Below are 12,296 nucleotides of genomic sequence, written 5' to 3'. Positions count from 1 at the left end.
CCAAATCGGAAACATGCCGTGGCACTTCACGTTCTTAGCGTGGTAGCTCATCCTTAAGTTTGTCGTTAGTGTGTCCTAAATCGGTTTTGTTTATTTCAGCTTCATTGTTATTACTGAAAGCTGTACCATTACTTGCTTGCTGTATAGCATGTTTTACCTTATTGTCAATCTTTGACGCAATTTCGACATCCTTTGCCATTAACCAATCACTAAATTTCTTTTCTACCGTCTTTGCTTGTTCAGTAAGGTGCTGTTCAGTGGTTGCCTTTTGCTCATGGGCAATCTGCAAATTTTGTAGATCACTCACAAGCTTATTGGCCAAATTTGGTAACTCGCCATACGCCTTTTTCATTTCAGATACCTCCGATTGAAATTTTTGAAACTGCTTGTTAATCTTTTCGGCAAGTTCCGTATTTCTTTCGGCTTGTCGCCGGCCTCTTTCACCCCCTCGTTTCTTTTTCTCTTCCGGCTCTTTCTTTTTCTCTCCTGCTGATTTTTGTTCTAATAAGCTAGCTCTTTCCTTCTCGCTATCGGCTCTTTCATTTTCTTTCTCTCTCTGCTAATTTTTGTTTTAATAGTCTATCTCATTCTTGAAGCTTTCGCAAAAATTCAGCAGAAGAATTTGGCAGTGGTGAACACACCGGTGCCGCCGTCGTTTCATCTACTTCCAGCCTGCTAGTCGTTGGTGTATGTGCTGACTGATCTGTTTGATCTACATCCTGCCTAGTCATCGGTAGAGTGGATTGTAACTGATTATCGTCACTAGCACTCTGCATGGTGCTAGTTGCTGTAGTGACTACACTTTCGTGTCTTACATTGCTTATTTCTTGCATGTTTTCGTGCATCACGAAATCTGAGCTAGGCTGTGAATTTATATTCCTTCAAACCTTAACCATAACTGATCAAAAATTACAGTATAACTTCACAAGAGTTACATACATATAATCACTTTCAATAAAGCAGCAGCAACGACCAGTAACACAAAAATTCAACATCTGATATGCACCTCTATGTTAAAAAAAAAAAAAAAGTTGGGAAAAAATCAACTATGTACTTAATTACTTAGTACTTAGTACTTTCGGTGCAAAATTCCTTTGAAGTATTACTGCACACCATTGCACCATTGAACTATCTACTGTACTATATTTCTGGAAAAAAATCCTTCGAAAACAGAGCTCCTTACCGGATGCGTTTCTTTATTCGATTTCATCTGTAAAATATTTTATATTTCTCATCTCAAGGTACTTTATTCAGTTCATCAATAATATTAGATTCTTGTTCTCCAGTGTAGTTTGAGCAGGAAAGAAAAATTTTGTCTAGTTAGTACATATACATAATCACACACAACATACACATAAATAGATTTATACGTCTATACATGGTGGTCCATTGATAGTGACCGGGCCAAATATATCACGAAATAAGCGTCAAACGAAAAAACTACAAAGAACGAAACTTGTCTAGCTTGAAGGGGGAAACCAGATGGCTATTTGGTTGGGCAGCTAGACGGCGCTGTCATAGGTCAAACGGATGTCAATTGCGTTTTTTTAAGATAGTAACCCCTATATTTGATTACATATTCGTGTAGTACGTAAAGAAATATGAATGTTTTACTTGGACCACTTTTTTCGCTTTGTAATAGATGGCGCTGTAATAGTCACAAACATATGGCTCACAATTTTAGGCGAACAGTTAGTAACAGGTAGGTTTTTTAAATTAAAATACAGAACGTAGGTACGTTTGAACATTTTATTTCGGTTGTTCCAATATGATACATGTACCTTTGTGATTTATCATTTCTGAGAACGCATGCTGTTACAGCGTGATTACCTGTAAATACCACATTAATGCAATAAATGCTCAAAATGATGTCCGTCAACCTCAATGCATTTGGCAGTACGTGTAACGACATTCCTCTCAACTGCGAGTAGTTCGCCTTCCGTAATGTTCGCACATACATTGACAATACGCTGGCGCATGTTGTCAGGCGTTGTCAGTGGATCACGATAGCAAATATCATTCAACTTTCCCCACAGAAAGAAATCCGGGGACGTCAGATCCGGTGAACGTGCGGGCCATGGTATGGTGCTTCGACGTCCAATCCACCTGTCATGAAATATGCTATTCAATACCGCTTCAACCGCACGCGAGCTATGTGCCGGACATCCATCATGTTGGAAGTACATCCCCATTCTGTCATGCAGTAAAACATCTTGTAGTAACATCGGTAGAACATTACGTAGGAAAGCAGCATACGTTGCACCATTTAGATTGCCATCGATAAAATGGGGGCCAATTATCCTTCCTCCCATAATGCCGCACCATACATTAACCCGCCAAGATCGCTGATGTTCCACTTTTCGCAGCCATCGTGGATTTTCCGTTGCCCAACAGTGCATATTATGCCGGTTTACGTTACCACTATTGGTGAATGACGCTTCGTCGCTAAATAGAATGCGTGCAAAAAATCTGTCATCGTCCCGTACGTTCTCTTATGCGCAGTGGCAGAACTGTACACGACGTTCAAAGTCGTCGTCATGCAATTCCTGGTGCATAGAAATACGGTACGGGTGCAATCGATGTTGATTTAGCATTCTCAACACCGACGTTTTTTAGATTCCCAATTCTCGCGCAATTTGTCTGCTACTGATGTGCGGATTAGCCGCGACAGCAGCTAAAACACCTACTTCGGCATCATTTTTTGCAGGTCATGGTTGACGTTCCACATGTGACTGAACACTTCCTATTTCCTTAAATAACGTAACTATTCGGCGAACAGTCCGGACACTTGGATGATTTCGTCCAGGATACCGAGCAGCATACATAGCACACGCCAGTTGGGCATTTTGATCACAATAGCCATACATCAACATGATAACGACCTTTTCCGCAATTGGTAAACGGTCCATTTGAACACGGGTAATGTATCACGAAGCAAATACCGTCCGCACTGGCGGAATGTTACGTGATACCACGTACTTATACGCTTGTGACTACTACAGCGCCATCTATCACAAAGCAAAAAAGTGGTCCAATTAAAACATTCATATTTCTTTACGTATTACACGAATATGTAATAAAATATGCGGGTTCCTATAAAAAAAAAAGAAAAAAAAACCGCAGTTGATATCCGTTTGACCTTTGGCAGCGCCATCTAGCGGGCCAACCATAGCGCCATCTGGTTTCCCCCTTCAAGCTAGACGAGTTTCGTTCTTTGTAGTTTTTTCGTTTGATGCTTATTTCGTGAGATATTTGGGCCGATCACTATCAATGTACCACCCTGTATGTGTTAATATTTCCGTATCAATTGTTCTGGCTCCACGTAAAAGGGTGCCAGTTATTTCATTTTATTCTTGCTTACGGGTCCGTTAATTGATATTCCGATACCAAGCCTGGCTATAAAGGACGTAAATTTGCATACGTTAGAGGTCAGACTTCCGTAGGCAAGCCAATGAAATAAGAATATGTAAAGAGAATAGAATACTGGTTTTGCATTTACGTTTTGTTGGTGGCTTCACTTTTATCGTAAGAAGCGTCTAAACAATTTATAGTCTATATTTTGAGATTCTTTCGTTCGTAGTCAAGGCCAAAGCTGCTGTATATAACTTGGATCTAAAATATTGTAAATACTGACACTGTAATAAAACAAGCTCTCTGCTATGCAGCCTATTATTAATTGAAAAACTTTAAACTTCTTTGTGGCTGCAGCTGTGGGAAAACACATGAAATATTTTGCAACATTTTAAAGTGCTTTATAATGGCGGCTGTTTGTTGACACAATTGACACTAGCGACGTTCTGTTTCCCGGCGGTGCATCAGCTGCAAATTGCTAGAAATTGTTTAAATGTTCAAAACATTGACATGAGGGATCAGAAGTTTACTTTCAATAGTTACAAGGCTAATACAGCATACACACTTACTCAACGTAAATGACACATTCTCCAAGAACAAGGGAAACGGAAGTAAGACGAACAGAAGACGTAGTGGCTATTACGAGCGCTTTTTTATAAAACAAGAAAAGATACTATTATGTATAATTGCAGTTGTCAGGGATAGTAGCTATATTGTTCAGACTATGCATTTGACGAAAAATAATTACTGTACACTTCAGACATTTTACTAAAAAAGTTACAAAAATCACACAGTCTTTAATGTCTGAATCTGGAGACGTTATATGCAATAACACCATTGGAAGAAGAAGCCGGATAAACAATAACCAAATTCCACTATATTGTTCATCAATAAGTGTTATGTAGCAAAATTCTGGGGTCCGACTATATCATGTTTCTGTTATAAACTACATCCGTTCAAGAGGGCTTAAAAATGAACATATCGTGGATTTCTTGAATAGACAGTGAGCAAGAAATTCGTGATTTTATTGTATCATACGGACATTAGTTGGCTAAGTCATGGGAAAGTATTACAGTGTTTTTTCTCTCTGATAGAGGAAATAGTAGAATTTATGAAAATCGATGCAGATGACCTTCCTGAACTGAAAAATGAAGATTGGGTCAGTGACATGTTTTCTCAATGATATGACGGCACACTTAAATGAGCTGGACTCAAAACTACAGGTAAATTCATTGGAAGCTGTATGTGCTTTCAAAATGAAACTTGCACACTTCAAAAACCGATTACGGAAAGGAGACATGGCCTATACATTTTCATGCTTGCAAAATAATTTCTTCAGAGAAACATGCTGTGCTGGCAATGACATTTTTCGCTGCGTTGATAAATTAGTTGAAGAACACAAGAGGTTTGCGTTGTCAAAAGCGGAGGAAACAGTGTTCATGGTGTTGAAGATCCTTTTTCTATAATCCCAGGAAAGACACCTATGGACTTACATGTGGAGATAATAGAAATTAAGTGTTCTCCAAGGTATAAAACCAAGCACAAAGAGTGTGGTCTTCTGGATATCTGTAAACACTTGGACAGAAATAAATTTAATAACCTAAGAGATCCAGCAGTTAAAGCATTCAGCATGTTTTACATCACTTACATATGCAAACAAATATTTTCTGTTCTGAACTTAAACAAAAGCAAATTTCGCCCTTGTGTAACTGGAGAACGTTTAGAAAACAGAACTTAAAATCTCAACGTCAAATATGACTCCAGACTTTGAAAAACTTGTCAGCTGACGTGAGATGCAACGTCTCACATTAAAGCTTTGTTTCAGTTTAGTATATTTTTATGTTGTTCTTTGTTGTTGTTGTTGTTGTTGCCTTCAGTCCTGAGACTGGTTTGATGCAGCTCTCCATGCTACTCTATCCTGTGCAAGCTTCTTCATCTCCCAGTACTTACTGCAACCTATATCCTTCTTAATCTGCTTAGTGTATTCATCTCTTGGTCTCCCTGTACGATTTTTACCCTCCACGATACCCTCCAATGCTAAATTTGTGATCCCTTGATGCCTCAGAACATGTCCTACCAACCGGTCCCTTCTTCTTGTCAAGTTGTGCCACAAACTCCTCCCCAATTCTATTCAATACCTCCTCATTAGTTATGTGATCTACCCATCTAATCTTCAGCATTCTTCTGTAGCACCACATTTCGAAAGCTTCTATTCTCTTCTTATCCAAACTATTTATTGTCCATGTTTCACTTCCATACATGGCTACACTCCATACAAATGCTTTCAGAAACGACTTCCTGACACTTAAATCTATACTCGATGTTAACAAATTTCTCTTCTTCAGAAATGCTTTCCTTGCCATTGCCAGTCTACATTTTATATCCTCTCTACTTCGACCATCATGTTATTTTGCTCCCCAAATAGCAAAACTCCTTTACTACTATTTTTATACTGTTTATGAAAACCGTAACCGTTTGTCATGCTAGTGTGCTGTTAAAATAGGTATTCCTCGCCGTTATTAAATGTGTCTTTTAATAAAAATATTTTGAAAACAATGTATTTATTCATGAGTTTAAAAATAATATTTGTTTGATTTCACCAAGTTTATATATCTGTACAGCATGTCGGCTATTTCTGTGTCACAGTTCAACGAAAACATATAATAAAATAATTAATAATTGGAATAATGAACAATTTTCATTGATTTCAAATATTATATCCAACATTATTGATGCTGTGGCCCGTGATTTAGTTTCTAGTTTTGATTTGGCCCTGGACTACTTGTGATTTGTGTAACCTTGCTTTAGAACCTCTTAAAAGTTTCATTAACGGTAAATATTTAATACATAATTTGGGGCCACGCGGTGTAGAACGCCGTGTCACGGTCCGCGTGACTTCCCCCGTCGAAGGTTGGGTGTGAGTGTTGTCCTTAACGTAAGTTAAAGTTAGATTAAGTAGTGCGTAAGCTTAGGGACCCATGACCTCAGCAGTTTGGTCCCATAAGACCTCACCACAAATTAAACTAAATTAACATAATTTGGGCCTACTTGCAATGGCGTGACAACGGCCGTGAACGTGTGCTAAGACCGATGATCAATTGCCGCCCTTAGTATGAATAGCGTACAGTGTCAAATCACTTAGCAACACGATACACACAACGTGGCTGTTGCCTCAGAGTGAAATCAAATTTAACAAACTGTGTTGGTACGACTGTGTGCTTGTTTCACGAATGCGGTGGTTAGGAAACAACGAATCTGACAAACATACGTTGTACGGAGCGGATGCTTGCTTCCTTTGTGGTTCATTCTTCCTTCCTTGTTTCTGAGTTCGCTGCTGTACCGCGTAACAAAGGGAGGCGGGAAATAAACCGCTCCTTTGTGCTATGCCGTCTTCCATTATTGCCTTCTTCGACACTGGTTGCCAAGTTGACTAGAAGGCATGCAGTGCGCATAGGCGTACAATGTAGTAAAACGGAGCTGCTTTCGTCGAAACTAAAATACGGTTCCATCGACATACATTCAAAGGTTGACAATGTTGTGATGTACTTTTTCTACTCAAATCAGGGCACCATGAATGGGGCTCACCCTGACTGGCAGTGGCCTTTAGCTACGTAAAGCATAAAAACTCTGATTATGCACCTCAAAAAACCTTAAAACGCCCAGAATACTGTTATAACAATTTAAGGCGAGTTGTAAACGAATAATTTTTCTAAAAAAGTCGAAAAATGAGAACTTTAGTGCAAAAGCACTACTGTCGCGCAAAGTGTGGGTACAAAATCGCTACTGTCACGCTAAGTGTGGAATATGTACCAGATAAAAACGTGTAAGCAAATGTTTCAAAAAACTACCGTACTTTTCCGACAACTGACGATTTTTTTTGCAGTGGCTTTATTGTGTTTGAAACAAGCACGGCCGCTTTTTTTCAGGGGTTAGCCCTACGATCTGCTTTGTAGAAGTCTTTGCGTCGGGTTGTATCCGAACAGCAGGTACGGGGAGAGTCGATAAGAGAGAGAGAGAGAGAGAGAGAGAGAGATTTGGCGCCCCATTCCAGCGCTGCATCTGTCTTGACTTTAGGTCAGAGTGAAACTTTAAGTGCGCCGGAGGAAATGGCGCAATTTCCCATGAACATTGTAGGGACCAATGTAACAATTGCTAAAGCCATAGTATTTTTCATTCTAGTCGTCCACATTCAGCTCATATTGTCTAAACTTACATTCTAGCGGAACCTACACACTTATTTCTATATGTGTATGAGTCTTCTGCACTGAACAAGAAGTCTGTACTCCAGATTCATGTTGGGTGTTGGGGGGGGGGGGGGGGGGGCGGATTATCTTGTTTGCAATCTCACCCCCCTCTTGCGTTCGATGCAATTCCCTAATTACCTCATGAACGAAATACCAGCTTACCAGACGATCAGACCAGCTATGTGACTAGGCTGAAGAATTACTAGAAAATAGTACCCAATTTGTCTTTCTGAACGGAGAGATATGATCCGATGTAAAAATAGCGTCTGGCATACCACAAGGGACTATTTTAAGAACATTACTGCTCACTATCGCCTAGCGGATAACGTTGGAAGGTTCAGTTGGCAGTTGGACCTAAACGTAAATAAATAAATCGTAGTGTGTGTACAGCAAATAAGCGGCAAGGTCTGTTATTGTTTGATTAGACGTTTGTCAAACAATCAATAGTGTTCGTACTGGCTCTCTGTGTTTCCCGATTGGTCAGTAATCAGAGAAATTCAAAATAACACAAGCTTGCGTATATATTTGATGTTCCCAGTCTCTGGATCGAATAGACTTCGTTGCCTTCTCTGTGGTAAAAGAATGTTTTTATTTTTATTTTGTATAACTACTCAATTACAGTATTGTAAGCAACTCCGTGTTTAACCCTTTCGCTGCTCACTAGACTGAAGAACGAACAGTTGAATCAAAAGCGTTTCGCACGCCAGGATTGCGGCGATCACCTGTCCAAACGCGATATATTTGCGTAGATGTGATTTGTGTGCACAGATTTCTCAGATAACCTCCAACTTGGGTGCATGTCATATATGCGCAAATTTCCGGTCCGCGTGCTACACTTTGTCTGCGCAGTTGTGATGAGCGCAGACAAATCGTTGTGTGTGGACCGGCAACGGACCGGTCAATAAGCATCAGTTAAAATCAGCTGTGGAGTAAGCAGCACGAGCGGTATCTGGTGGGGAAAACGCAAGGCGTTGTCGGCAGATCCGAGCACAGGGGTGGATCCGAGGCGATAGTTTTGTCTCGACAGTTGGCGCCAGATTCCGAGAGTTTACGTGCACATATTGAGTGCAGAGTGTACGTTTGAATGTTCGCCATAGCTGTCACAACACACATACGGATTTGTGATATTACAGTTCTCTTTGCATTTTGCGATAGTGGAGGTGTATTACGTGTGTAGTTGTTAATCACACAAGTCCGTCTGTAAAATTTGGTGTACCTGTTGACGCCGCGAAGGGGATTCACCAAGTACACACATTTTTGAAGGATTCGACGTGTCGGCAGTACTATTCATATTTGAATAGGGCTGTTCGAGGAGCGGAGTGTGAGTTTTGAAGTGTTGTGTATTGCTATTATTTCAATGAGATTGTGCAATGATTGTAGTGTTATTTTGCGGTAGTATCAGTTTGACCACTTCGTAGATACATTTTTCTTGATTTTGAACTACCGACGTGGATTAATGTCGCCGATATTGGAGTACCTGAGAGATGTATTTTCATTTGTTTGAGTGCTTGTGTTAGGGATTCGCAAGCAGCTTTTCATACGACGGTGGACTGTGGTAGAAATTTCAAGAGTTTGTTCAGGAAAAGGTTGTGTTTGATTAAGCTGTTTCCCTTGTCCACGACGTATTTTGTGAACCATGTACGCGATCGACATCGTGACAGCACTCCTCCATGCGGAAGTAGAAGCCGGCAACTTGCAAGGTGTCATGGAAATGTTGGCGAGAGGAGCAGACGTCGAAGCCGCAGACTTGTTCAAGGTACGACCGATACATATCGCTGCCGAACAGGGCCATTTGGACATTCTTAAAACACTTATAACACGAGGTTGTAATGTAAATGCACAGGCGTCCGTCCCAACTCCAATGTCGAAGAAATTGGAGCGGGGCATGACGCCGTTACATATAGCAGCTAAAAATGCTAACCCGAACCTCGCGCTCACTTTGATTGATGCCGGCGCTAATGTGAACGCCAAGAGTAGCTCCGGAGTGTTTCCGCTGCACGTTGCAGCGCAGAACGGCCGTTTGCCCATAGTGGAAGCGTTGGTTTCTGCGAATGCAGACGTAAATGCTGAGGACGACAAAAAACATACTCCTTTATTTTGTGCTGCGGCGCAGAATTTTGAAGACGTAGCCAGATTTCTTATACTACAGGGTGCTGTTATAAATGCTAGAAATTCAGACCGTTCGACACCATTGCATTTCGCAGCAGAAAAGGGAAATATTAACATAACAAAGCTGCTGATCCAGAACGAGGCTGAGATTAATGCAAAGAATTTGGCAGGCATTACCCCATTGCATGCGGCCACACATAACAGACAGTCTGCAGTAAGTCAGTTTTTGATTAACTGTGGAGCAGATGTGAATGAAAGAGATGACGTGGGCTGGAGGACTCCTTTGCATAACACAGCACAGAGCGGATACCCAGCAGAAACCGCCAGACTTTTGATTGCGAAAGGAGCTAACGTGAATGCAAGGGACAGGACTGGAATAACACCCTTGAACCTTGCTGCAATGTACGATTCCGTTGATATAACGAACATCCTGATCGAGAATAAAGCTGACGTTAATGCCACTGACGATCGAAAGTGGACATCATTGCACAGTGCAGCTGTTACAGGCTGTTTGGATACTATAAAAATTCTTATCGCCAATGGTGCTGAAGTTAATGCGAGGACTTGCGAGCAGACAACAGCATTGCATTTCGCAGCAATCTACCGGCATGCCGACGTAGTTAAATATCTTTTGGCTAAAGGAGCCGAAGTTAATGTAACTGATAACAAAAACTGTACGCCACTTCATTTAGCAGCAGAAGACGGTTCTCTCCGAAAGTCGGAACAATGTCGTGCACAGGGCCGAGATTCGAAACTAAATACCGTGAAAACTCTCATTGAAAATGGAGCAGATATAAATGCCAAACGAAACAATGATGAAACAGCTCTGCACCTAGCTGTAAAGGCCAACGATCCGGTAGTTGCTCGGTGCCTGTTAGAGAATGGTGCATATTACGATGCGAAGGCCTTGTCTCAGTTTGGTAACTTTACCGTTTCAGAGATTGCTGCGAAACAAAGAAACGAGAACATAAGCGCTGTATTGCACACAATCGGAAAGCTGTTTCAAGCAGTGAAAACAGCTAACTGCGCTGAAATTGAAAAATGTGTTCAAGAAGGGGCACCAGTCAACAGCAGAAGTATCAAGTATGAAACATCACTTACGTATGCATGTTGGAAAGGACAGTTAGCCGTTGTTAATGTTTTGCTTAAGAATGGGGTTGATATTAATCTCAGCAACAGTAATGGCATTACTCCTTTACATTATGCAGCAAAATTTGGACATCATGAAATATTGTGCACCTTACTGAAACACGGTGCAGTGTATAATGCCAAAACCAAAACGGGCAAAAAAACACCTCTACATTTCGCCCAAGAAGGAGGAAATAAAGAAGTTTCAGAGACTCTAAAACTGATTAGAAGTATGTTTACCAGAATAAGGAAAAAGGATAATACGGTGCTAAAAGAGTTAAATGAATTGAAGGGCACACAATATGCCGAATTTCTTGCCATAAAAAACTGCAAAAATATAAATAAAGAAACTCTGACACAAATAGCTTCAAAAAATGGGTATGAGGAACTTTGTAAATTGTTGTGTGATTTGTAATAATGTAGAGTGCTTCGTTATTACTCATTTTAATAGAGTAGATTATTTTGTTATTACTCATTTATGGCAGTGAATGATTTGACTGAAGTAGTTCAAGTTTCATGACTTGATATTGATTTCCTGAGATTTTGTACTCTGTCAAGGGATATTTTAGTGTCCTGTAATCTATAAAGTGTTTAAACAACATTAAGGTTTGAAAATCTGGTATTGCTTATCAGATTGGTATGAATGCCCCTAAGCATCAGTATTCATGTTAATATTTACCACAAAGCATTTTCTGATGTAAAGCACTTCAGAAGCTTAAAGTCTAGATTCATGCATAAATTTTCAAAATATTAGTGTTTTTATTAGAGAACTGATACAGTCTTATGTATTGTTCCTGTGTATGTTTAATGTTCTCTCTCACTTCACTGTTAGAAGCATGTGAAAATAATTAGTATGTTAAATATTTCTTTACAGCCCCACAATGCATGTGATTTTCTAACAGTGCCTCAGTTAATCACTCCATTAATTGTGCAAAACATGTTCATATGTTGGCATTTAAGAATGTATGAAGTTTGATGTTTAAACTGTATTTAAAATAATAAAAATACATGCCCTGTATTGAAATATGAATGTGTAATTCTGTACCGTTATATACTCTAGCTACTACTTATGACTTGTACGGATCTGACATTGAAAATAGGTACAGTGTCCATAATTATACAATTAGGAACTGCGATTCAGGTGTAGATAACTACAGTAGTAATCAGAATTGAAATTAACAAGAAGTGATGCATACAAATGGGAATGTCATCCAAATACAGTGATGTTATTTTAATCCAAATACTGTAAAAGACATACTTCAATATTTGTCATTTTCCATTTGTGTGTGACATTAAAGAAAAGCTTTTTGATAGTGAAAGCGTAAAATTATGTGCTAGATTATTCTTTCTTTATAGTGGTTCCAGTACATACAAACTATCAGATGATGAAGGTAACTGGTTAACATTAGTGGGCTCTAACAGAAAACCTGTAAAGGGGTGTACTGTTGTCCATCTCCACACCTA

General features: G+C 39.8%; 1 protein-coding gene across 1 annotated transcript; it reads left to right on the top strand.

Annotated features, from left to right (window-relative positions):
• The first annotated feature begins 8,506 nt into the window (after positions 1-8,506).
• Positions 8,507-12,017, top strand: LOC126456871 (ankyrin-1-like). Its single transcript, XM_050092693.1, has one exon. The coding sequence runs from the start codon at positions 9,232-9,234 to the stop codon at positions 11,245-11,247; it is 2,016 nt and encodes a 671-aa protein (XP_049948650.1). The 5' UTR covers positions 8,507-9,231; the 3' UTR covers positions 11,248-12,017.
• The last annotated feature ends 279 nt before the right edge of the window (positions 12,018-12,296 follow it).

This window comes from Schistocerca serialis, chromosome 2 (genome assembly GCF_023864345.2).
Source record: "Schistocerca serialis cubense isolate TAMUIC-IGC-003099 chromosome 2, iqSchSeri2.2, whole genome shotgun sequence".
Lineage (NCBI taxonomy): Eukaryota > Metazoa > Arthropoda > Insecta > Orthoptera > Acrididae > Schistocerca > Schistocerca serialis.
This window is presented reverse-complemented; position numbering and strand designations above follow the sequence as displayed.

Coding starts and splice junctions, on each gene's coding strand:
- LOC126456871 (XM_050092693.1), top strand. CDS start 9,232: ATGTACGCGATCGACATCGTGACAGCACTCCTCCATGCGGAAGTAGAA.